This window comes from Stegostoma tigrinum, chromosome 19 (genome assembly GCF_030684315.1).
Source record: "Stegostoma tigrinum isolate sSteTig4 chromosome 19, sSteTig4.hap1, whole genome shotgun sequence".
In the NCBI taxonomy this organism is placed as follows: domain Eukaryota; kingdom Metazoa; phylum Chordata; class Chondrichthyes; order Orectolobiformes; family Stegostomatidae; genus Stegostoma; species Stegostoma tigrinum.
Window position 1 is genome coordinate 29,020,155 of NC_081372.1, and position 25,896 is coordinate 29,046,050.

The 25,896-nt window shown below is 40.9% G+C and overlaps 1 protein-coding gene across 10 annotated transcripts in view; it reads right to left on the minus strand.

Moving 5' to 3' along the window:
• tpd52l2b (tpd52 like 2b) overlaps positions 1 to 25,473 on the minus strand; it is a 52,209-nt gene extending 26,736 nt beyond the window's left edge. For 5 of the 10 annotated variants that reach the window (XM_048549930.1, XM_048549932.1, XM_048549929.1 and 2 more), the window contains exons 1-3: positions 25,329 to 25,472; positions 21,614 to 21,750; positions 16,349 to 16,497 (exon numbers count right to left, since the gene is read on the minus strand). In XM_048549930.1, coding sequence (XP_048405887.1) covers positions 16,349 to 16,497; positions 21,614 to 21,750; positions 25,329 to 25,347 — 305 coding nt within the window. In that variant the 5' untranslated portion in view covers positions 25,348 to 25,472. Of the gene's footprint in view, positions 1 to 16,348; positions 16,498 to 21,613; positions 21,751 to 25,328 lie in introns of all 10 variants that reach the window. The other 5 variants (XM_048549934.1, XM_048549935.1, XM_059652799.1 and 2 more) reach the window with 3 other exon arrangements.
• Between the last annotated feature and the right edge of the window lie 423 nt (positions 25,474 to 25,896).

Consider the following 25,896-nt stretch of genomic DNA (forward strand, 5'->3'; position numbering starts at 1 on the left):
ATAATTTGTTAATCAAAAAATGTAAAGGAGTGATCATTTGTAAGCTTTTATTTTGCCTCAACTTGTGTACAAAGGCAAAGTGAAGCCTTACATGGGGATATTGTCACACAACAGCATCTGCACTATTGCTTACACAGCAATAGTGACTACACTACAAAAGCAATTCTTTTGACACAAGAGACTTTGGAATGTTCTTAGAGAAGTTAAGATGCTCCTTGAATTATGTTTTTTCTTTGTATACAGTACAGCCTGACGCTTAATTTGCATGAATTTTTTAAGGTACAGTGAAAAGTCATTCAATTTTCAGATGCATTCTCATTATTTTATATTTTGCCCAGAATCAATTAAGTCACAAACCAGGCTTTTAAGATTTAATACAACAAGGTGTGGAGCTGAATGAACACAGCAGGCATCAGAGGGGCAGGAAAGGTGATATTTCAGGTTTGGACCCTGCTTTTCTGAACAAGGGTCCAGACCCGAAATGTCAGCTTTCCTGCTCCCCTGATGATGCCTGGCCTGTTCATCCAGCTCTGCACCTTGTTATCTCAGACTCCAGCATTGGCAGTTCCTACTCTCCTCTTAAGATTTAATAATGAATTTAAGCCATTTAAAGTACATGGCAAGCTTTTTAGAACTTCAATTCTGCTCCCTTTCACATTCTTATAGTTTTCCTCTTCAATACAGAATGGTCTAGATCTTGCAGGAGTGGGGTTTCTCTTGGTATACTCCGACAAATTTGAATGGTTCAGGGGCAGGTGGAGAGCTGTACAAGCTGAACAAGTTACACCCTAACAGGACTGGGGCTGATTTCCTCACAATGGGATTTGCAAGTGATGTTTGAGTGGATTTAAACCAAATTATCAGGTGGACTGGAACCCGTGAGATATCCCAAATTGGAAAAAAAAATAAAAAGTAAAGAAGTTTCCCCTGGTTGATGAGACTTGGATCAGGAGCACAATTTTAAAATATGGGAGATACCACTTTCATCTGAAATGTAGAGATGTGCTCCTGGGATGCTGCTTGGCCTGCTGTGTTCGTCCAGCCTCACATTTTGTTATGTTGGAATTCTCCAGCATCTGCAGTTCCCATTATCTCAGATTACATTACTCACAGGGTTATGGAAACTCAGCCTTTGAGTATATTTAAGACAGTGACAGATTTCTGATTCCCATTGGCTTACAGGGTTATCTAGATAGGTAAAGGGCAATGAAGTGTTTGATCAGCCATGATGGTACTGAATAGCAGGGCAGGCTCAACAGACCAAGTAACTGACGCATGGTCCTTCAAGTCTTTTCCACCAAACTGTCCACTTGAAATTTTTTGTGGCATTGCTGCCAACAGTACATCAAAAGCAATGGAACACCTGGGACTCCAGTTAGCAGCAGAATCAACAATCTGTTTTTAACTAATGACATTTAAAGGACTGAGAAGGAACAGTGGGGAAAGAGGGTGAATTGGTGGAGTCAAGTCAATATAAAAAGGACCAACAGGCCAAAAAAGATTAAACTAACAGAAGCACAAAGATAAACAAATGTGAACTGGAAAAGCTCTTCTGAAGGAATGGGCACATTTAAATTTTTTCTGTCTGGATCAGAGACAGAGGCATTGATTGGCATTGCATGAACAAAATATTTACATGGTTACTGATGAGATTGAATAAACTTCTGTGGTTAGTTTAATGAATGGTTACTGGGCAAATTCGGCAAATTCTTAAAAATATTGTGCAGATTCTTTGCTGGCTTGTCAATTTGCACAATAGTAACACACATGTTGCGCGATTACTCCCCCCCCCGCCTTTGCAGAAAGATCTGGCTCATTAATGTAATCTGGAATAGAATGCCTTATGTATTAGTAGAAATGTCAAAAATTGTAGGGGCAAAGACAGTAACAGTTTTAGGCACAAGCTAAAGTTTTCTATTTGGTGCAATGAAGACCTACCAGGTTGTGGATAGAGGTTAAGTGAACCTCCATGTTGGGTCAGTTAAGTCTAGTCAATTCAGTGCAGTCCAAGGACTGAATTACAAGCTCTTTTTATATATGGCTGAACTGAACAGTGAAAAACGTCATCCTTAGCTGCTGAGTGGATAAGAATGTGTGTTTTTGATTAAATAAGGCAACTGATTTAACTAAGAGATAAAGGTGTAAAGCTGGATGAACACAGCAGTCTAAGCAGCAGAGGAGCAGGAAATGTGACGTTTCGGGTCTAGAACCTCTCACATTTTCTGAAGGGTCTAGACCTGAAACATCAGCTTTCCTGCTCCTCTGATGCTGCTTAGCCTGCTGTGTTCATCCAGCTCTACACCTTGTTTTCTCAGATTCTCCAGAATCTGTAGTTCCTACTATCTCACTACAATTGGTTTTAATGTTAATTTCAGGGAGTAGTTTGCAACGTGATGAGTAAACAAGGTTCTCCGAACAGATAGACCCATAATTCTGTCCCAGCTCACTTGCACCCATTTCTAAACTATTGAAAGATCACTCACACTTTGGACTGAGTGATTGTCTTATTCAAATCTTCAATTTTTTCCAGATGCTACTTTTGTAGCTATAAAGAGAATTTATTCAGCAGATCATAAAATTATTTCAAAAGAAGAACAAAGGAAAACTTTATGAAAAGGCTGTAATGTTGAAGATGACACTAATATTATTTCAAAGGTGCAGCTTTGACAGTCCTAGTTGACAACTTGCATCAAAGATTTTGGCCCGAGTGGGAGCTAGTTTAAGCCACCAAACCTTCAGTTCTTCCCTTGTTCAAAATTTATGTCAACTCATTCTCAATGTTTGGAAAGGCTCATAAGACACATACATTTTAACTCTTTTCTTTTAAATTTACTTACTGGAAATTAATTCAACTTTTAAAAATACTGAAGCCAGTGACTTCAAAACCACAATCAAAAGATGGCTAAACATTTACATCACTGTACCTTCTACATTCCACAGCACTCAAGCAGACAATCTGTCTGCATAGCTTCATCAGAAACAATCATCTTGGATGAGTACAGATAGGGGCCAACTCCTACCCTATTAGCAAGGCATCCTGACGCTAACCTGGATACTTAACTGTGTGGGGACAAACCACCATTTGTAATCACTTGAACAATGGGGCTCTGACTCAGAAGAATGCATACAGACATAATTCAATCATCTAAACCAGATGAATAGCATCCATGAGCCTTGGCAATATTGAATCACTGAGCAGTTGGAGTGATAGGATCCATAAAACCATACGACATAGCCCTCTGTGTTTAAGCACTATTTTCTCTGCAAAGCAGTGTAAAAGAAAGTGAGGTGCTGAATACGATTATGAGCAAGCACCTCCTTTCTCCATCAAGCTTAAAAGGTTTTGAGCCCAGTCTGCTGTCTTGACTATACATGATGTGGAGGTGCCAGTGTTGGACTAGGGGACGAAATCAGAAGACACCAAGTGATAGTCCAACAGGTTTACTTGAAAACAAGTTTTTGGAACCTGAAGGAGGGCTGCAGCTCTCAAAACTTGCGTTTTCAAATAAACCTGTTGGAGAAGGGTCTAGGCCCGAAACATCAGCCTTCATAACCCTCTGACGCTGCTTGGCCTGCTGTGTTCATCCAGCTCTACACCTTGTATTCTCTGTTGGACTATAACTTGGTGTTGTGGGATTTCTTTTCACAAAATCCCACCAGTGTGGAAACAGGCCCCTTGGCCCAACAAGTCCACACTGACCCTCACAGCATCCCCCTCAGACCCATCCCCCTACAACCCACCTAATCTACACATCCCTGAACACAACAGGGTAAGACCATAAGACATAGGAGTGGAAGTAAGGCCATTCAGCCCATCAAGTCCACTCCGCCATTTAATCGGGGCTGATGGGCATTTCAACTCCACTTCCCTTCACTCTCCCCGCAGCCCTTGATTCCTTGGGGGATCAAGAATTTATCAATAAGACATTTAACGTCCCGGCCTCCACTGCGCTCCGTGGCAATGAATTCCACAGGCCTACCACACTCTGGCTGAAGAAATGTCTCCTCATTTCCGTTCTAAATTGACCTCCTCGAATTCTAAAGCTGTGCCCACAGGTCCTAGTCTCCCTGCCTAACGGAAACAACTTCCCAGCATCCACCCTTTCTAAGCCATACATTATCTTCTAAGTTTCTACTAGATCTCCCCTCAAACTTCTAAACTCTCATGAATACAATCCCAGGATCCTCAGCCATTCATTGTATGTTAGGCCTACCATTCCAGGGATCATCTGTGTGAATCTCCGCTGGACACGCTCTAGTGCCAGTATATCTTTCCTGAAGTGTGGAGCCCAAAATTGCATGCGGTATTCTAAATGGGGCCTAACTAGGAGCTTTATAAAGTCTCAGAAGCACATCGCTGCTTTTATATTCCAACCCTCTTGAGGTAAATGACAACATAACATGCGCTTTCTTAATCAAGGACTCAACCTGCAAGTTGAGGTAATTTAGGTAGCTTAGCATGGCCAATCCACCGAACCTGCAGACCTTTGGATTGTGGAAGGAAACCCGAGCACCAGAAAGAAACCCACGCAGGCACGTGGAGAATGTACAAACTCCTCACAGAGTCACCTGAGGGTGGAATCGAACCTAGGACCTTGGCGCGGTGAGGCAGCCGTGTTAACCACAGAGCTACCGTGCTGCCCCTAACTTTGACTATAAATGTCACAGGCAAATTTTGAAGAACTTGACTCAGCAGTTAGAATTTCCAGAACGACAAATAAAACATCAATATACAGATGTAAAGCGTGTTAGCACCAAACCCCAAAGAACCAGCATTTAGCCTAAAGCCAGCCAAGTCACTACCCTTCAAGACCTTGATACCACTCCAAACTTTGCTGGACTTAAGTTGCTTAATCTACCCTCACACTTCACTGCATTTGCACATGCATGAAATTCAAGTGTGTGAAAGTTAATATTGTTTATTTTACAGCTATTTTATGGTATACAATAAACATGATCCTTTAAAAAGCATAAGCAGCCTGAAATGAGCCCTTTATAGTCACATCACAAATATTTAGACACTCAGCAACTTGACGTAATTTTATATTTCAATACACGCAAATGTCATTTTAAGTGCAATCAAAGATTGAACAAAAAAAAAAGCCCTCTCTTTACATGCAAGCTTTTCCTTTTAACCACAGTTGTATTTCAGACTCACTCAGGTCTCTGACTAACATTTTAGACCTTTCAATTCAATTTGTACTTCCTTCCTAACTTTACGCCATTTTCAAACCTTCACTTTGATCCAGTCTCAGTTTTAACAATGAACTGCAGGGCATGGCTTAGGCCACTCTTGGAATATTGCATGCAACTCTGATCTCCCTGCTATAGGAACAATATTGAGAGACTTCAAAACCCTTTCAAAAGATTTACAAGGATGTTGGCGGGTTGTAGGGTTTGAGCTACATGGAGGGCCATTTTCCCTGAAGCATTGGAGGTTGAAGGGTGACATTTTGGAGGTTCATAAGATCATGGCAGGCACAGACAGGGTAAATAGACAATATCTTTTCCCTGGGGCAGTGAAGTCCAAAACTAGACAGCAGAGGATTAAGCTGAGGGGGAAAAATTTTAAAGGGACCGAAGGGGCAACATTTTCATGCAGAGGATGTGCATGTACAGAATGAGCTGCCAGAAGTTGTAGTGGAGCCTGGTACAATTACAACATTTTAAAGGCATTAGGATGGGCATATGAATAGGAAGGGTTTAGAGGGATATCAGCCAAATGCTGGCAAATCAGACAAGATTTATTTAGGATATCTGGTCAGCATGGATGAGTTGGATCAAAGGGTCTGTTTCCACACTACATCTCCATAATGCTATGAAGTAATTCAGTGAATATAGTTAACCCTCTTGTTGCTTAACTAGTTTAGTTAGTTAATTTAATGAACTCAACCCACACAAACACTTTTGCCTCTCATTTTGATACTTACTCAAGCTCAATAAATAGCTTTCTAATTGGACTGAGTGCTGGTCAGTTTTTGAAACTCCCATCATGCTGTACGGGCTAAACATTTCCCCCTCCACCTCAAATCAACACTACTTGAACAGATTTTCTAGTCTCCTATCTTTGTGGTGTTGGCAATAGTTTGCCAACCAAGTACTGCCATCTGAAGGAAAACTCCAACGCTTTTGACATGTACATAAGAGACAGTGACATAAGAGAATGACCAGAGAAAGAGAAAGGATAAGGCCGATCAAGGACTGTAAAGGGAATTTGTGCATGGAGCCTCAAGAGATAGGAGAGATCCTTAATGAGTACTTGTCTTCGGTATTCACAACCGAGGGTGACCAATTGAGGAGGACAATTGAGTGGTCCAGGAAATGGCTGATGAAATTCAATGTGAGTAAATGTGAGGTTTTGCACTTTGGAAAAAAGAGAATGCAGGCATGGACTATTCTCCAAACGGTGAGAAAATTTGCAAATCAGAAGTGCAAAGGGATCTGGGAGTGTTGGTCCAGGATCCTCTAAAGGTTAACTTGCAGGTAGAGTCTGTAATTAAGAAAGCGAATGTAATGTTGTCCTTTATCTCAAAAGGGTTGGAATATAAAAGCAGCGATGTGCTTCTGAGGCTTTATAAGGCTCTGGTTAGGCCCCATTTAGAATATTGTGTCCAATTTTGGACACCACCCCTCAGGAAGGACATACTAGCCCTGGAGCGTATCCAGCAGAGATTCACACAGATGATCCCTGGTTTAACGTATGATGAACGGCTAAGGATCCTGGGATTGTACTCAATAGAGTTTAGAAGGTTGAGGGGAGATCTAATAGAAACTTACAAGATAATGTATGGCTTAGAAGGGGTGGACGCTAGGAAGTTGTTTCCGTTAGGCAGGGAGACTAGGACCCGTGGGCACAGCCTTAAAATTAGAGGGGATAAATTTAAAATGAGACGACATTTCTTCAGCCAGAGTGGTGGGCTTGTGGAATTCATTGCCACAGAGTGCAGTGGAGGCCAGGACGTTGGATGTCTTCAAGGCAGAGATCGACAAATTCTTGATCTCAAAAGGAATCAAGGGCTACAGGGAGAGTGCAGGGAAGTGGTGTTGAAATACCCATCAGCCATGATTTAAATGGCGGAGTGGACTTGATGGGCCAAATGGCCTTACTTCCACTCCTACATCTTATGGTCTTGTGGTTTTATGGACAGTGTGAAACAAGCTGGTAGGTTAGAGGTTGATGTTAGTAAGGAAGATGTACTAGGAATTTTGAGGAAATTGAACATAGCTAAGTCCCCTAGGTCTGATGGGATTTATCCAGGGATTCTATGGGAAGTGAGGGAAGAGAGAGATCACTGGGCCTTGGGTGACCATCTTTTCATCCTCACTGTCCACAGGTATTGTGCCGGAAGATTGGAGAGGGGCAAACATCATTTCGTTGTTCAAAAAAGGGAATAGAGAAATTACAGGCCAGTTAGTCTTACGTCAGTGGTGGGCAAATTAATTGAAAGGGCTGAGAGACACCATTTATGATCACATGGAAAGGCACACAGTTTGATTCGTGATAGTCGGCATGGATTTGCGAGTAGATCATGTCTCATTAACCTTACTGAATTCTTTGAAGAGGTGACCAAACGCATGGATGAAGATGGAGCAGTAGATGTGGTATACATGGATTTAAGCAAGGCATTCGATAAGGTTGCCCATGATAGGGTCATGCAGAAAGTAAGGGGGCATGGGATAGGGAGAAATGTGGCAGATTGGATTCAGAATTGGCTGATCCTTAGAAGACAAAGGGTGGTAGTGGATGGAAAATATTCAACATGATGCTCAGTTACGAGTGGGGTACCACAAGAATCTGTCCTGGGTCCTCTTCTGTTTGTGATTTTTGTAAATGATTTGGATAAAGCAGTGGAAGGGTGGATTAGCAAAGTTGCGGACGATACGAAGGTGGGTCGCGTTGTGGAGAGTGCAGAGGGCTATTCTAGGTTACAAAGGGACAGTGATAGGATGCAGAGCTGGGCTGAGAAGTGGTCGATGGAATTTAACCCTGAAAAGTGTGAGGTGATTCATTTTGGAAGGACAAACTTGAAAGCAGAATACAGGGTTAACAGAAAGATTCTTGGCAGTGTGGAGGAGCAGAGGGATCTTGGGGTTCACGTTCACAGTTCCCTGAAAGCTGCCATCCAGGTGCATAGAGCTGTTAAGAAGGTGTATGGTGTGTTGCCTTTCAGTAAAAGAGGGATTAAGTTCAAGAGCTGTGAAGGTATGCTCCAGCTATACAAAACCCTGGTTCGACCACATCTGGAGTAGTGCGTTCAGTTCCGAGGGCCTCATTACAGCAAAGATGTGTAGGCGTTGGAAAAGATGCAGAGGAGATTTACCAGGATGTTGCCTGGAATGGAGGGAAGGTCTTGCGAGCAAAGGTTGGAAGAGCTAGGGCGTTTCTCTTCAGAACAAAGAAGGATGAGAGGTGACTTAATCGAGGTGTACAAAATGATCAGAGGCATAGATAGAGTGGGCAGCCATAGACTTTTTCCTAGGGTGGAGGCAGCTATTACGAGGAAGCATAGTTTTAAAGTGAGTGGAGGTAGATGCAGGGGAGACATCAGAGGTAGGTTCTTTACTCAGAGTGGTAGGGGCATGAAATGCATTGTCGGAGCGGGTAATGGAGTCAGCCTCATTAGGGGCATTTAAGCAGTTATTAGATAGGCATATGGATGATTGTATAAAGGTGGGGATGGAGGTCAGATCGACCTTAGGATTAATGTAAAATTTCAGCACAACATTGTGGGCCAAAAGGCCTGGCCTGTGCTGTACTGTTCTATGTTCTAAGCGCTGTTTCTCTTTTCTTTTACCCAAGGACACCAAGGCAGTAACATAAGAACAAATTATTGCCTTGTTCTATTAATTTTCTTCCACAGAATTCAGTCTTTTTTCACACAACAGACTCGCAGGTTATCACTTGAACACAGTTTGTGTACTATTTCGTGAGCTAGACACAATGACAGCAGGCTGTCTGTTTTAGGAGGAGATTTATCTGAAGTAACTACCTAGTCAAAATAGGCTCAGTTTTTTCATTAGTTTATTCACTTACTGGATGTGGATATTGTTGGCTATGTCAGCATTTATTGTTCACCCCAAACTGCCCTGAGAAGGGGGTAATGCACTGCCTTCTTAAACCATTGCAGTCTGTGAGATTTTAGGAGCGAGTCACAGGATTTTGATTCAGCAAAGGAAGGGATAGGTGATAGTTCCAAGTAGTGTCTGTAGGAAGCAAGCAAAGTGGTAGTGATTCCATCTATGGGCTGCCCTTTCCCTTTCAGGTGGCAGAAGTTGCTGGCTTGGAAGCCGCTTTCTAAGAAACCTCACTGAGTTGTTGCAGGGCATCTTATAAATTGGACACAGTGCCGGAGGGAGTAAACATGGAAAGCTCGAACAGGGGTGCTCTATCCTAGATGATGTCACGCTTCTGGAGTACTGTAGGAACTGCACTTATCCATTCAAATGGAAAGTATTCCATCAGGCTCCTTGTGTTTTGTAGATAGTAGGCAGGAACTGAAAGACAGGAGTTGAGTTAACTGTCTATTTACCCCACACGTGCCAGGTGAAAGTGGCCCAAGCAAAAAATATGCACATTTGGCACCATGTTGTTGTCAAGTAACAACTTGCCAGCAGCAAAAGAAACAGTGAAGGCTTGGATAATTCCTATTGACTCTTGGCTGGGAAGCCAGATGTGGTCCAATATTGACAGGGGCACTGTAGCAAACTGTTCATCCCATAAGCTTGTTTTTATTCATTAAAGTTACTGCAGGAAAATCCAACTTTTCTTGTTCTGACTTCTTCTAAAAGGCACCGAGAATGGGAAAGGACAGGTCAAATATGAGATCTCCTCAAAGAACAAACCATTTATTATGTCTAGTAATCAACAAGCTGTTCAGTGTTCTGGGGTGGGCGAGAGAGAGAAAAAAAGAGAAGGGCATGGTGGGGGTGGGAAAGCAGAGTGGGAGAGCAAGAAGCACAGTGGCTACAGGGTACAATGAGAGCAATAGAGGCAGGGAGCCCGAGAGACTGAGTGTGAGTGTGAAAGGAAGGAGATAAAAAGAGGGAATAAGAGAATGAGATGAGAAAGGGAGAACATGCAAGCATCTTCACATTCAATTTTCCCCCCACACAAACACTGCCAATTAAGTCTCAGCAACATTCCACAAATACTTTTGGTGATGTTAATTGGTGGTTACAAGTTACCCAGAATGAATTCGTACTAAAAAGGGCACTCATCTGATGACCGTCTACTCAAATAAGCAGTTGGGGTCCCATCACCTAAATAACTAAAACACAACACTTCCAACAATTAAACAGCATTAAAACAAGCTAACCACGATCATTACAAACATTTGTACTGCTGTTTGTAGCAGCTGTGTACAAACTGGCTACCATGTTTCCTACACTCTAACACTGGCTACACTTAAGTACTTGCCCCTCCACTTTCACTATGCAGTTCTCAGATCCTCTGTGGTCTTGAAAAGGCATGAAGTAAATGCACCTGTTTCTTTTTGACCAAAATCCTGGTGAAAATGTACACACTAATAATTGTGTGTATGTAACCTGTCAGCCTGAACAAGCCCATGTTTTGCACTTCCATGTTTTGTAGGTGACAACGTACATCTGCAGGTGTTGGGACACCAACGGCACAGTATCTTGGGGATACTGTGCTCCAAATGTTTGACTAATTCATCATATTTCAAGTCTGCACTCCCACCTGGGGGTTACTGAGCCAGTGCCACAGGCAGACGTGCTCAAGTATTTCAGCCTCTCATGCTCACGTCACAAGTCTATCATAAACGAAGGAAACAGACCTTTGGTCAAACCACTCCATGCTAAACAAATTCTGAGTAAACCAATCGCACCTAGCTTCTCCTGGCCCATATCCCTCCAAATCTTTCCTATTCATGGACCTCGTCTTTTAAATGGTCTAACTGTATCTGGATCCACCATTTTGTCAGAAAGTTCATTCCACACACAAACCATGCTGTGTTTAAAAAAAAATTCATCTCATGTCATAGTTAAATCTTTCTCCTCTCACCTTAAAAACATGTCCCCGAGTCTTGAAATCCCCCATCCGAGGGAAAAAGAAATCATGTTCATACCATCTACATGTCTCATTATTTTATAAACTTCTTTCAGGTCGTCTGTCAACCTCCTATGGTCCAGTGGCAAAAATATAGAATCCCAGCCTATTCAGCCTTTCCTTATAACTTAAACTTTCCATATCCAACAACATCCTGGCAAATCTCTTCAGAACACTCTCCAGCTTGATCATGTACGTCTTATAACTGGGCAACCAGAACTGGACACAAAGTATCCCACAAAAGGCCTCAATGTCCTGTACAACTTCAACGTGACTTCCTAAGGACACTGCAATCAAGGCAAGTGTGCCAAATATCTTTTTAACCACCCTGTCTATATGTGACAAATTTCAAAAGAATTATGTACCTCCATCCCAGTTCCCTTTGTTCTACAACATCACCCATGACCCTACCAAAACTGTATAAGCCCTACCCTTGTCTGTTGTATCCAAATGTGATATCTCATTTGCCCAGGTTGAACTCCATTTGCCGTTTTTCAGCCCATTGACCCATTTGATCAAAATCCCTGGGTAGTCTTCACTGTCTACTATGCTACCAATTTTGGTCTTTCGCAAACTTACTAAATATACCTTCTACATTCTCATCCAAATAATTTTATATAAGTAACAAATGAAGACCAGGAACTGAACCCCATAGACCACCACTGGCTAAGGCCTCCAGTCTGAAAAGCAACCCTCCACCATTTCCCCCTGTCTCCTGCCATTAAGCCAATTATGTATCCAATTGGCAAACTCACCCTGAATCCCATAAGAACTAACTTTACTAATTAGTCTACCATGTGAAACCCTGTCAAAACCTTTACTGAAATCCAAACATCTACAGCTCTGCCAATCTTTTTGGTAATTTCCTCAAAAAAAAAGTTTATAAGGTACTATTTTCCCTCACAGAAAATCATGCTGGCTATCACTACCCAATTGTTGCCTCCCTAAATATCCATAAATCCTACCATTTATAATCACCTCCAACAATTTACCCACAACCAAAGTCAGACTCGCAGGTCTACAGTACCCAGGTTTCTCCATACATCCTTTAGGAGGTAAAACATTTGCCACCTCCAGTCATCAGGCACCTCACCTGTACTCATAGATGAGGCAAATATTCTGCAAGGGGGTCACACAATTTCCTTCCTTACCTGGCACAAGTTTTTGCAATATCGTCCCAAAGATTTACCCACAAGTACTGCAGTATATGACATTTCCAGCATTACAGAAGGCTCAAGATTCGCATAGCAAAGAAGCACAGGTATAGCCTAACTTTGGCCTTAATTTAATTAAATTACTGTACATTGTAAACTAAAAATTGGGGACAGCTCAAATTTACATTGGTTTTCTTACAAGTTGAATGATGAACTATAGTTCATTAAAATTTTAACTCCCAACCAAAAGAGCTGAAATGGTATGATGTCACATGACAAATGCCCAGTGAATTTCACTGTTACTCTGACACAACAGCAACAAGTGTTAGTAGTCTGAATTTGACATATAATGTTAGCATTACTTCTTAATGAACCAACTTTGGGCCCCACACCTCCGCAAAGACATACTAGCCCTGGAGCGTGTCCAGCAGAGATTCACACGGATGATCCCTGGTTTAACGTATGATGAACGGCTAAGGATCCTGGGATTGTACTCAATAGAGTTTAGAAGGTTGAGGGGAGATCTAATAGAAACTTACAAGATAATGTATGGTTTAGAAGGGGTGGACTCTAGGAAGTTGTTTCCGTTAGGCGGGGAGACTAGGACCCGTGGACACAGCCTTAAAATTAGACGGGGTAAATTTAAAACTGAAAGCAGACGACATTTTTTCAGCCAGAGAGTGGTGGGCTTGTGGAATTCATTGCCACGGAGTGCAGCGGAGGCCGGGACGTTGGATGCCTTCAAGGCAGAGATCGACAAATTCTTGATCTCAAAAGAAATCAAGGGCTACGGGGAGAGTGCACGGAAGAAGTGAAGTTGAAATGTCCATCAGCCGTGATTTAAATGGCGGAGTGGACTTGATGGGCCGAACGGCCTTACTTCCACTCCTATGTCTTATGGTCTTATATAAAAACATAACTGTGTCATCATTTGAAGTGAAAAATTAGGCTAATGCTTCGTTAGACAAGTTCAATGTTCAGAACAAAAAAAGAGCATGAATACGGGATCAGAATCCCTAGATCAAATCTGAAAAGTTACACATAAGTGGAGTGGTCTATTTATGTGCTGCAGTTTCTAATACCTTATTATTGAATTGAAACTGTCAGCTGATGCCATTGTTTTTGTTTCTTCCAACCTGGTTGGTAGTTCACCAGTGTCAGTCTGGATACTAATCCTGGAAGGTGAGTCAATCAAATCTTCTGGGACATATTGAGCGAAAAACTTACTTGCTAGCATTTTACTCAATCACCAAGCTACTGCACCGGAACACCATAGTTAAGTGTAGAAAAGCCTCACCAATAAATTTAAAATTTATACTAACAGAGCGCACAGTCAACCCATTTTGCTCAGACCAAAGAAAAAAAGGTACGTTAAAAAAACAGAAAGCAGCAAACTCAATGCAATCAAAATAGGTACAAATAAAACTGAAATAAACAGCACATGAAACAAACAAAAGCTAAAGAATTTATGTCATAAAATGAAGTAAAAGCCTTTACTTGGAGCGAGTGCGGGAAGAAAACAAATTGTCTATCCAAAAGATTTTATTTAGGCTGTCCACCAATGGAGTAAAAGATGAAAATGTCTGAGCAGATTCTGTGTTTTTAAGAAGCTTAAATTACATTGGAAATTCACCGAACCTACTGGGAATACAGCATAATTTCAAGTATTTTTCCAGAGCAGGTGTTACTCTGATCATTTGCAAATCAAGTGAGCCAAATGACAATAGCTGCAGAAACTATCTACGTGAGCTAGCGTATACTCCATTAAAAGGACACGCAAAATCTTCACAAATCAAGATTAAAAAAAACAAAAACAGTTCAAATGTTATTCAAATTTCAAGGAGCTACAGGAAAATGGTGGTTTCACAACACTAACTAACCAAGCACTGTTCATATTAAAATGCCTGAAACAAGTGATCCTAGCTTTCTAGCAGTCCAAAGATGGGACAAGAGCATCTAATTTTTATTTTAAGAAAAGGGTTTTGTTCATAATTCCAAATCTTTAAGAGATTGTGACACTTTCCCCATTGTGATTCTTTAACTGCAAATATTTTTGGACCAGCCTATTTAAAAGATGTTATACATACCTCTGAGGCTGATGGAGCATGAACTCTGGACCCCTAGCTCAGAGGTAGGAACACAACCAATGCAACACAAGATGCTGAAACTTAATATTATACACATTTTTTAAAAAAATCAACCCTGCTCAGAAGGGTTATGATATACCTCTGGAGCAGGGGGAAGTTGAACACAGCCCTGCTGGTACAGAGGTAGGGATACTACAACTGTGCCATACTTTTCTTCACATGTTCATCAATTTAGGACTGATTAGATTGTGCAATGTGAATCAACCTAGCAAGCTGCTATATCACACAATGTAACAAGTTTGTTGTAAACAACCTAGGAATGGAAGATGATGCAATATACAACATGAAAAGTCCAAATTGTCAGTAGATCCTTTATCTACTGGAAATGTTTTTTTTTCAATTTCCCACTCAAATCAAACTAAAGCAACGACTTTTTTTGGACAAAAAAAATCCAAAGCAGTGTTTTCATGAAGGCTCATGCTCCTTCTTATTCAGCAAATTGAACAGTTCAAAGAGAAAATCAGAACAGGTTAATAAAATTGCTTTTCACCGTAAGTATAACACACAAAGCACTCAACAGGTGACATGGACATGCCATTCTTCCTAGTTAGTTACCAAAGTTAAAAACAATTTGAAGAAAGATTAATGTACTTATCTGTAGCAGCATTTCCAAAACATGATTGAAATGTTGTTGCATTTATTAAATAACGTGACAAAAACAGAGTTTTGGCCATTGGGTGCGACATTTTTGTCTTTACGTAAGTGCACCAATTATGCTGCTGAACTGACTGTTCTATAATGTGAAAAAAGTAATTTAGCAGCTTAAAAAGTACAATTATAACAACTCATAGGAAGGGGAAATTCTTTAAATAATTTGAACTGAGCTAATCAGTGCCAGTAGCAAACAAGAATACCTTTGCAACATGGAGAAAACAGTGAGCAGACAGAAATAAAAAGTAAGGATGCACAATTTTGTTTGTCCTTGACATTGATTTTTTTCACTTCGTCACATGAAACACACACACACACACGTTATTCAACTGTCTTTTCTAAGATTACATGCTGCCTATGTATCCCATTTTGTAAAAGCAGAAAGAAAGCTGTTATCACGCTCATGAAAGGAAGCAGTTGCTTGGATGGAAAGCCCCTGCACAACAAAGTTTTCATTTTAGTTTGAAGTTGTTCTGTTCTTTGCAGCAACCCTCTTCTGCTACATTCTCCCATAGCCTTCCCTTCACGTAACGACTAAAAGGATGAGCAAATGGTACAGGCCTTTATCCTCGCTACTGACACAAACTTCCACAGTGCCCCCACTCCTGGCCAAGGTCCCAGCCTCCACTTCACTATCCCAGGTCCCTCAAAATAATTCACAGAGACAGAACCCGTGAAAATACTGTAATCTTTACAATAATTGTTATGAGAAATAGCAAAGAAAATAAGTTACACCCAAAACTATCCGCAGTCTATTCTCTGGTCTGAAGGAAATTGTTAATAATTCTATGCATGAGTAGATCCTAAAGCTAAACTGCACAGTACATTAACATTGTTGGTAATGAACAAAGTTGGAATCTACAATTAGCTGCAAGAGTTTTATCCTTGTGGGTAAAAGACTGAAACCTAAATTTCCAAAAACAGTTTCCTCATGTTGGAAAATTCAAAGTGATAGTCATGGCCATAAAAATTAGCACTGAAAGCGGATGCTCGACAGAAGTTGGCGGTTTAAGCACATTGATGAAGCACAATAAAACGTTGTTCACTAAACAAACAAAATTAAAAAGCCCGATATTGAGCTGAAACTAAAAATGTTTCACTGTTCAAAAATACTACATTTTAGTATTCTTATCGATTGTACATCATGTAATTCACAAATGCAAATCCTAAGAAGGGGAGGAAAGGGCAGGGCACCAACCAGCTAATAGCAAGCAATCTCTTCCACATATGTCTTAGACACTGAGTGCACTCAGTCAGATACCATGATACTATTCATAAAGAATGGTAAACAAAGGAGAAAATTCTAGTTCTACATTCCAACTACTCACGCATTGGATGCTTGTACATCTTGCCAACTTTTGCTTAAGTTTTGCTTGAGCTCAGTGAAAGGTGTCAATCCCAACTTTCTTTTGATCTCGGAAGCATGTTTTTCTTTGGCAACTAGCACCTGTCGCAGTGTTGCTATTTCATCTTCAACCTACAGAAAAAAAGTCCACAAAGTTCACTCTCAAATAATCAACTGCTTTTTTCAGTAAACACATATGTAAGGAGGCTTTCCTACTAAAGGCAGCAAAATAAATTTCAAACACTTGGCTTAAGTGCCTTTTCCACAATCCTGATAAAATGTTTATTACCAATCCCTATATTAATCTGTACATAGTTCATGACCCCCAGATAAGGAAGCAACATTTGGAACAAATCCTTGAAATGAATATTATGTGCAGAGGTGGTTTTGGAAATCACTCAAGGTAGTCGCAAAGCCACAAAATGCTCAGTGAGCATTAAATATTTGCAAATTTCTGGTAAACAGAATGTTCACTGCAAAAATTAACATCAGATTCAATTCTGAAGCACACAAATATCAACTGTACAGATCATTCTACAAAGACAGATATTCAACCAGCACAGGGGCTTCCTTAAATAAACTGGTTCAGCAGGAGGACTTTCACTGCTCAAAGTTACAATCAATATCCAGCGATGAAAACATAATCATCTTCAATGCAATACTAATTTGCAATACACTTCAAAGGTCGTTTCCTCTAACAAATTCCCACACGAAAACATGCACCTTCTCTAACACACATCAAATTCTATTGAACTCCACCTCATAAAAACAGCAATGGAGTAATTTTAAAGTTGCTCATTGAGAAAAATATATGAAATTTGAGGAGGAAAAAGGCTACTTCCACATAATCAAACTAAAAAAGCCTGTCAGATCTCCAAGAGCAGTACGGCTCCCCGCAGTCAGTTAATCAATTACTCAGGGGGCCAAAAAGGAAAGGGAAAAAAAAAGTACAGGAACATCCTGTTACTAGCCAAGGGAACAGTTGCTGAGTCTATGTTCCTTCCTGTCTCCACCCAAAGAAAGTGATTCATGTTAGAATAAAATTCAGAAAGTACTAGCAACCAGGCATTCTCTCATTCAGCTGATATCATGTATGAAGCAGACTGAGTTTTAGATGTTGGAAGATAAATTCAGATAGGTAGGACCTTCAGATCTCACCTGATGTGTGGGCACAACCATTTCAGTAGGGATTGTATATGTAGCAACCAGGCATAAAATCTGAATTTAACCTTCTGTTCCCCCTGGCCTCAAGCCTGCTCCAGCTTAAGAGGCGCATGACAAATCAACCTAATGCAGAACAGATCAGGTATAAAACCAGATTTATCCATATACAATATCACCACATTGGGTTGCTATAATTACCATTGAATCTACTGCAGAACAAAGCCAAATTTTCAAAATTTGTAGAGCTTCAAAAGCAAATACCCACTTAAAAATAAAGCATCAATATGGCAACAAACAGGCAAGGGGAGGGGTGTAGATTCAGAATTGGCTTCAGGAAGCCATTTATCATACAGTATCAGCACCAGAATTTCTCTTCCAGATTCACAAGGAAGAATTAAGTCTGGAGTCACTAAAGAATAAAAAGTTGATTGCTACAATGGAGTAATTTTAAAGCTGCTCATTGAGATAATCTTGCAGGATTCTACAGACTTGAACAGTCCCTGCAGATTAGAGGGTAGCGAATGCCACTCCGAAGTGTGTAAAAAGGAAGGTGGAGAGAAAACAGGAAGTTACAGACTGGTGAGCCTAATATCGGTAGTGGAGAAAAGTCTCAAATCCATTGTCAAGGATCTTATAGCAGAGCATTTAGAAAACAGTAGCAGGATCAGACAGAGCAAGCATGGATTGATGAAGGAGAAATCATGCTGGACAAATCTGTTGGCATTCTATGAAGAATTAACTCAGTTGACAAGGAGGACCAGTTGATGTAGTATATTTGGACTCTCAGAAAGCACTTGACCAAGTCCCACATAAGAGATTTTCGTGCAAGATTAAAGCGCACGGGATTGGGGAAAAGTGTACAGAGATGGATAGGAAACTGGTTGGCATTGGAAGAAACAAAGAGTAGGAATTAATGGGTCATTTTCAAATTGGCAGCAGTAACTAGTGGGGTGTCACAGGGATCAATGCTGGGACCCCAGTTATTCACAATAGCTAATAATGATTTGGATAAGAGAACAAGATGTAACATCTCTCAGTTTGCAAATGATAGCAAGTTGGCTGGGAGGGTGAACTCTGACGAGGATGCAGAGATCCTTCAGCATGATCTCAACAGGTTGGGTGAGTGGGCAAATCAATGGCAGATGCGGTATAATTTGGATAAAGGGGAGGCTATTCACTTCGGAAGCAAAAACAAGATGGAAGATTGCTACCTGAATGGCTGTAATTCGGGGGGGGGGGGGGGGGGGGGGTGCACAGTCGGACCTGGGCGTCCTTTTTGCACCAGCGCTGAAGCTAAGTATGCAGGTACAGCAGGCGGTAAAGACAAGTGGTAATTTGGCCTTCATTGCAAGAGGTATTGAGTACAGGAGCAGGGATGTGTAATTGCAGTTGTACAGGGCCTTGATGAGACCACACCTGGAAGAGTGCGGGGCATTTTGGTATACTTTACTGAGGAAGGACGCTCATGGTCTCAAGGGAGTGCAGTGAAGGTTTACCAGACTGATTCCAGGGATGGCATGTCTGATGTATGAAGAGTGATTGACTAGGTTGGGATTGTTTTTGCTAGAGTTCAAGCAAACTAGGGGGGCCCTCGTAAAATTCTAATGGGACTGGACACTGTAGATCCAGGGAGGATGTTCCCAATGGTGAGTTTGTCCTGAACCAGAGGTCACAGCATGACAGAGGGATGGAGATGAGGAGACTTTGTTTTTTCCACCCAGAGAGTGGTGAGCCTGCGGAAGCAGTTGATGCCAAAAGACTGAACGTATTCAAGAGGTGACTCGGTATCGCACTTGGGAGCGAATGGGATCAAAAGGAAATACAGCCAGTATGAGGCTAGAGTTGGATGATGAGCCATGATCATGAAGAATGGCAGAGCAGGCTCAAAGGGCCAATTGGCCGCCTCCTGCTCCTATAATTTCTATGTAACATCAGATGTACACAATCATGCACCATGGAAACAGACCGCATGGTCCAACTAGTCTCTGCCAACTTGGTTCCCAAAACAAGGTTGTTCCACCTGTCTGCGTTTGGCCCACATCCCTCCAAGCCTTGCCTATTCAAGTACTTTTCCAAATGTCTTTTAAAATGCTATAACAACTGTACTCTCACTCAGCACTTCCTCTGGCAGTTCATTCTTTACAAAACCACTTCAGTTTACCAAAAGTTGGCCCTCATCTTTTTTAAAATCTTTCTCCTCACCTTAAGAATATGCCCCCTACTTCTGAACTCCACCTCAGGGAAAAGACCATGGCTACTCACCTTATCCATGCCCCCCGATGATTTGAAAAGCCTCTATAAAAGTCACCCTCAACCTCGTACGTTCCAATGAAATATGTCCTAGCCTATCCAGCCTATTTTTATTGCTCAAACACTCCTTTCGAACCAACATCCTGGTAAATCTTTTCTGAACCCTCTCCAATTTAAGAACATCCTTCCTATAGTGTGGCAATCAGAATTGTTAGGGAAACAAGAATTAAATAGGTTAAAACGCGGTCTTCAATTTTTTTTGAATTTTTTGAAGTTGAAAATGTATTTCAGTCTATTAGGTAGATTAAGCAATCTATTGAATCAGCAGTGTTATTCCACAAGATGTTCATGCAAAGCCTGCCCTGGTTACTAATCTGTGGCACTTGTCTCTCATTCCCACACCCACCCCACCCCGAAATCCTTGTAGGCAGCTAGAATGATATGATACACACCAGCAATTATTCAAACTGTGAGGAAATTGAACATACATTTAGACAATAATGCCTCTTAATTTTTAGTTCCACATATTACTTGGAATTTGGAGAAGTATGCCAAGCAGATAGGATCAGAATTGTTGCTGCTGATTAAAAAAAACATTGAGGAATCTTGATGGATGAACAGTTTCTATTTTGACTGTACAACTAAAGAACAGCCTATCGCAGGAAGTGGAAACAGAGCACAATGCTGTACTGAACTCAAAAACTACTTAGAATTTCAAAAAGAACACTTTTCTTTTACACAGGCCAATCTGCACTGAGACAGTGCCATATTAGAAAAACCCAGAAATGCGTATCATTCCATGATTATCAGTGATATTTTTGCCACGATTGGATTGTCTACATTTTAGAAACAGACCGCGCAGCAATCATGCAAAATAACTAGCAACAGATCAAAAGTCACAAATCCAGCAATGATTGCAAAACATCATCCAAGCATACATTGACATTTTGACTTTAACTATCAGATGATGACGATATGGAGGTGGTAATTGAGAGATTCTGGTTTTCCATAGTTAGGAACAGCCATTAGTTGCAGTCGCACCACACCCAACTTAAATATAACCAACTCATTAACTTGCAAGCTGTCAAATTCAAACAATCATGTTGCACAACCCCAAGTCAGCAAGAGGAATTACTCAATTTTCTGGTAAACTGTTAGTGATTATTTGATTAATTTATTTAAAACTTCAACGCATAGCCAAAAACAAACAACAATCTGGTAAATCAATAAAAACGTCAATGAACAAAACAATTAACAGGTGATTTCATCGGCACGAATCTCAAGTAAATATTTCTAAAAGCTATTTGTGATGTTCACATATTGAGCTTGACTTTAACTCAGCTCAAAACCACAAAGTTACATAAAGCACATTACTTTGCGACTCAGTTAAAAAGGCAATAAAATTCAGCAAATATCTTGAATCACATTGTTATTCATGTGCAGAAGCAAGCCATATGGTCCATCATGCCTGCACCAGCTCTATTATTTACTGCCAATTTCCTGTCATTTCCCCATATCCCTTCACACAATTATCATCCAAAGAAATCCAATGCCCTCTCAAATGCCACATTTGAACTGCCTCCGTGACATTTCCAGGGAAGGTATAACAAATGTCATAAATTAATATCTTATACAGCATTACATCTTAACCTTGTTACCTACTTTATAGAACACTAGACTAATGACAAAACACTTGGCACAAGCCCCTGTTGGTCCAGCCTTTTAAATAAAAAGTCACAGCACGGATTTCAAAAAATCCCCAAAGAAAACTGCACTGTGACGTGAGAGTTCCACTGACATCAGAATTGTGTTTACTTCATACTGTCAACTGTACCTTGCAAAGTTCACTGCGGAGCTCCTCAGTTTCAGCTTCAGATAGTACAACAACTCCATCTCCACTTGCAGGAGTATCTACAGGCACATCAGTCATGTTTCCAGGCAGACCTTTGTTGGGAGAGGTAAGGTTGATATCTATAACAGGCAATCAAACAAACAAGTAAACAGCTCGAAACAGGACTCAAGCTCTAACAATGAACCCAAGCACGACTGCTGCAAACAGGGGGACAGCATGCCACCGTAAGCACACTGAGCCGGGTACAAAATCTTGCATCAATTATTCTGCTCTTTAGGCATTCATGCACAGCTAGCTAATAAGTAGAAGACTAACATTTGGGAATGGAACAGGAAGAAGGTGCGAATACAAAAATTTTGCTAAAACAGTATCAGAAGAACACAGATTGAGTGTTCAGAAAAATAAATAGAAGAGGACAGACGGTAAAACTTATCCATTAATAACAAAGAAGGTTGAACATTTTACAATTTTTTTGCCCACACAAAGCACAATACACAAAAATGAAGTAGAATGTACAACTGTGTACCACCCACAAATAATATCTGCCTAAATGTAAGGAGGGTTCTTGAAGTGCGATGGCACTGCCCCTACTTCTGGGCCAGGTGGTGTAGGTTCAAGATAAAGTGTGGAGCTGGATGAACACAGCAGGCCAAGTAGGATCTTAGGAGCACAAAAGCTGACGTTTTGGGCCTAGACCCTTCATCAGAAAAGAGGGATGGGGAGAGGGTTCTGAAATAAATAGGCAAAGAGAAGGGAGGTGGACTGAAGATGGACAGAGAAGATAGGTGGAGAGGAGTGTATAGGTGGGGAGGTAAGGTGGGGATAGGTCAGTCCGGGGAGGACGGACAGGTCAAGGGGGCGGGATGAGATTAGTAGGTAGGAAACGGAGGTGCAGCTTGAGGTGGGAGGAGGGGATAGGTGAGAGGAGCTCAAGACATGAGTCATAACGTCTAAACAGGGTGGTAAAGTCATCTAAATTTTAAGAAATCAAACTGCAGACCCTACATTTCCTACCAAATTATTTTGACCATATGAAGGGTCAATGCATTATTTGTAATTTTTCCAGAGTTTACAATTTTATGGACATCTCATTACACAATTTAAACATCACACTTTACAGCAGAGCCTTTTGATCTGAGTGTGTAAGAGTGCCACTTATACCACAATTAAGTCAATCAGACAAACAGATCCAAGTCTACAGTAGATCTCAATATGACAACAAACTTGTCACAACAAATCTGAGCTCAGGATGGCAGTCAGGAATCTCCATTTCATATTGCTACACTCTGACCTATACAAGGAACAATATATACTTGTACGACAGAGGATAAACCAATTGGACTGAGTTTTGAAATCACACATGGTTTTTTTTCTGATTGTTGGCTAGCCTCACACCAGAATAAAAGCAAGATGCTGAAAGGACAGCTTAACACATAGCATGATTTAACATTTAGACAGGTAACACAAATTAGGAAATAAAAATGAAATTAAAAGAAAAAATCCTGATATTCTACCAAATCTGAAAGCTTTCATTCACCAATTTCAATTAGAAAGGCATTGTGTGTAATACTAGGAAACTAAATCACATTTCCAGTTCGGGAATTTCTTTTTCACAGCTGAAGAAAATGTTGTATCTATTATTCAGTGTTGTCACAGCTTTTCTGTAAAATGCAATCTTTGCTGTTTGAATGTTACAACTATTACCACACTAAACTGTGGCAAGATAATAGCACTATTGTAAAGCCCTCACCGGAAACTTCTTGTAACAATCACATTTAGCTTTCTGAAGGACATTTTGCAAAGGAAATTCAGCATTGTCAGGTCTTCTTAAACCTCCTTACAAAGGCCTATTGAAACAAGAGCTCAAGAAACACTTGTAGCTTCAAGAACCTCATTCTATTGAGAAGTCTTCACATTTAATAAATTATAGACAGTTTGTTGGTGTTCAATATCTCTACTTGCTTTATTGTGCTAGAAAGAAATCATTATTTGTGGGCACATCTGCAATGTCTCAGGGATTCTAAATGAGCACTGCTAACTTCCTATTGCACCCAACACAAAATTGAACATAAACATACAATCAGCAGGCTAGTTGTGTTGCATGTAGAGCTTTAACAACTGGAATAAAGTCACCAACAATAATTACAATTATGCTCCCACTTCTTTGGATAAGCATATGGATGATGATGGGACAGTGTAGGGGGAGGGGCTTAGATTAGTTCACAGGTCGGCACAAAATCGAGGGCCGAAGGGCTTGTTCTGCGCTGTATTGTTCTACGTTCTCTTGCAAACGCCCAAAAGAACCAACTTTCAGAATTCCACCATTATCAAAGAAGCAGACTTTTGTTGATCTTACACTGTCATAAGATGAGTCACTGCTTGTTCTGACTTGCTGACAACATTGAGGCTTTTTCACGTGAGGATACGTTTGCATTTAGATTGGAGTGAACTGATAGTGAATCAGTGCAGAACAAATTCAATAGTAATTATGCTTCTTTTACATTAATGGGTTCAGAAACTTAAACAGAATTCTCAAAATGTATCACATATTAAAAAAAATTAAAACACAAATGCAGATGGAATTTGTTTTTGCAATGTTGAACTCTTGTTCCACAAACTAAGCAGTTCTTCTAATACAAGAGGGGGAATGCCACAATTGCAAAGTTCAACACAATGCAAAGATTTCTCTATGCGGATGCAAGTTATTAGCATTGGTTTAGAACAGTGAATATTTTAGTGTCGAGTTAAGGAGCAGCATCTCTTTAAATTTACTTCATTTCCTTACGAATTAAAGGCAATTTTAAGTAAAACAAGTAGTCATTTTATGTTTTTGTTTCAATTGGATAGGCTGACAAATCATACCACCTCAATTGTCTGAAGTATTTCATCACGTGTTTCAGAGGCTTAACCGATAAATCACTTAATGGATTATAACAAGTTCCGGTATCTATTCTGCTAAAGATGACGATATTTGTGCGAAAAAGTTGCCTCCAAATTTTCATGTTCTCAAAGAAATACTTGTAGATTGCTTGCCTTTCCAGTCACATCTTCGTCAGTTTTAAAGACTTTCTTGTTTTCCTGCTCTCAAAAACACTGTCAAGCCACAGCCGTGCTTCAAAACAAGAGCATTGGGAAGGATCATTTTAAAGGAAGGCTCAACTTTTACCACTATGGGTTTGTGGCAGGAATAATTTATTCTTAACATATTTCTCGATTTTTCCATCTCCCTATAAAAAAAACTCCATTTTACACGGTGGACAAATCAAACATGTTTTTGGTAGAAGATCAAAGCACGGATGAAATCAAATAGGATCGGAACTGCGTTGGGGGGTGGGGGGAAATCAAAATAAACTTATGCCTTCCTGCAACCTGCATTCTGTTTCAATTTTCTCTTCGCTAAACTTCGACAGAGGAGTGTTACTAAAAAGAGAAGAGAAAGAAATGGAAGGTTCGTTGATTAGTTACCACTGCCAGCGAAAAACTACAGTAATCTCAAGTACAGCTGATGCGGCTTGTTGTTCTGAGTTCAGCCTTGGCCTAAGCCCCTTCCTGTGCCTGATGCCTGGATCCCTGTGATTTCCGGCTGGGGCAGCAGCCAAGCTTGAAGCGCACACATACTCGAACAAACGTTTCTGAAATAATTAACAGATGCAGGAACAAGGGCCATCTGCGCGTCGGAATGGCGACGGTTCTGTACCTTGGTCGGGGGCATCCATGGAGAGAGGGAGAGGGAAGGTCGAGCTGCAGTAACTGTGAAATGATGAGCAAGTCCGGGGAGGAAAAGCAGCCAAACAGCCAGCCGGGCGCCCACTGCACACGTCAGCCGTGCACACGTCAGCAGCCAGGCCACGTGACACCCCCCGCGCTAAAGGACAGGGACCAGTTGCAAAGTCAACAACAGTAATCTTCCGAGATAATGGGAACTGCAGATGCTGGAGAATTCCAAGATAATAAAATGTGGGTCTGGATGAATACAGCAGGCCAAGCAGCATCTCAGGAGCATTGTGCTCCTGAGATGCTGCTTGGCCTGCTGTGTTCATCCAGCCTCACATTTTATTAACAGTAATCTTCCCCCAGCTCTGACACCGAGGGAAGGGCAGCGCTCAACCTGCCCCACCTCCAAAACTCAGGAAAGGCAAATTTATTCCACCCCGCCCGCCCAACCGATGGCGCTTAAAGCAATCCAGCTTCCCATTGCGAAACTCAAGCAGAAACATTCAACGTCTGTGTGTAGGGAGATGGGGCAAACCTTACATTTCCCGCCC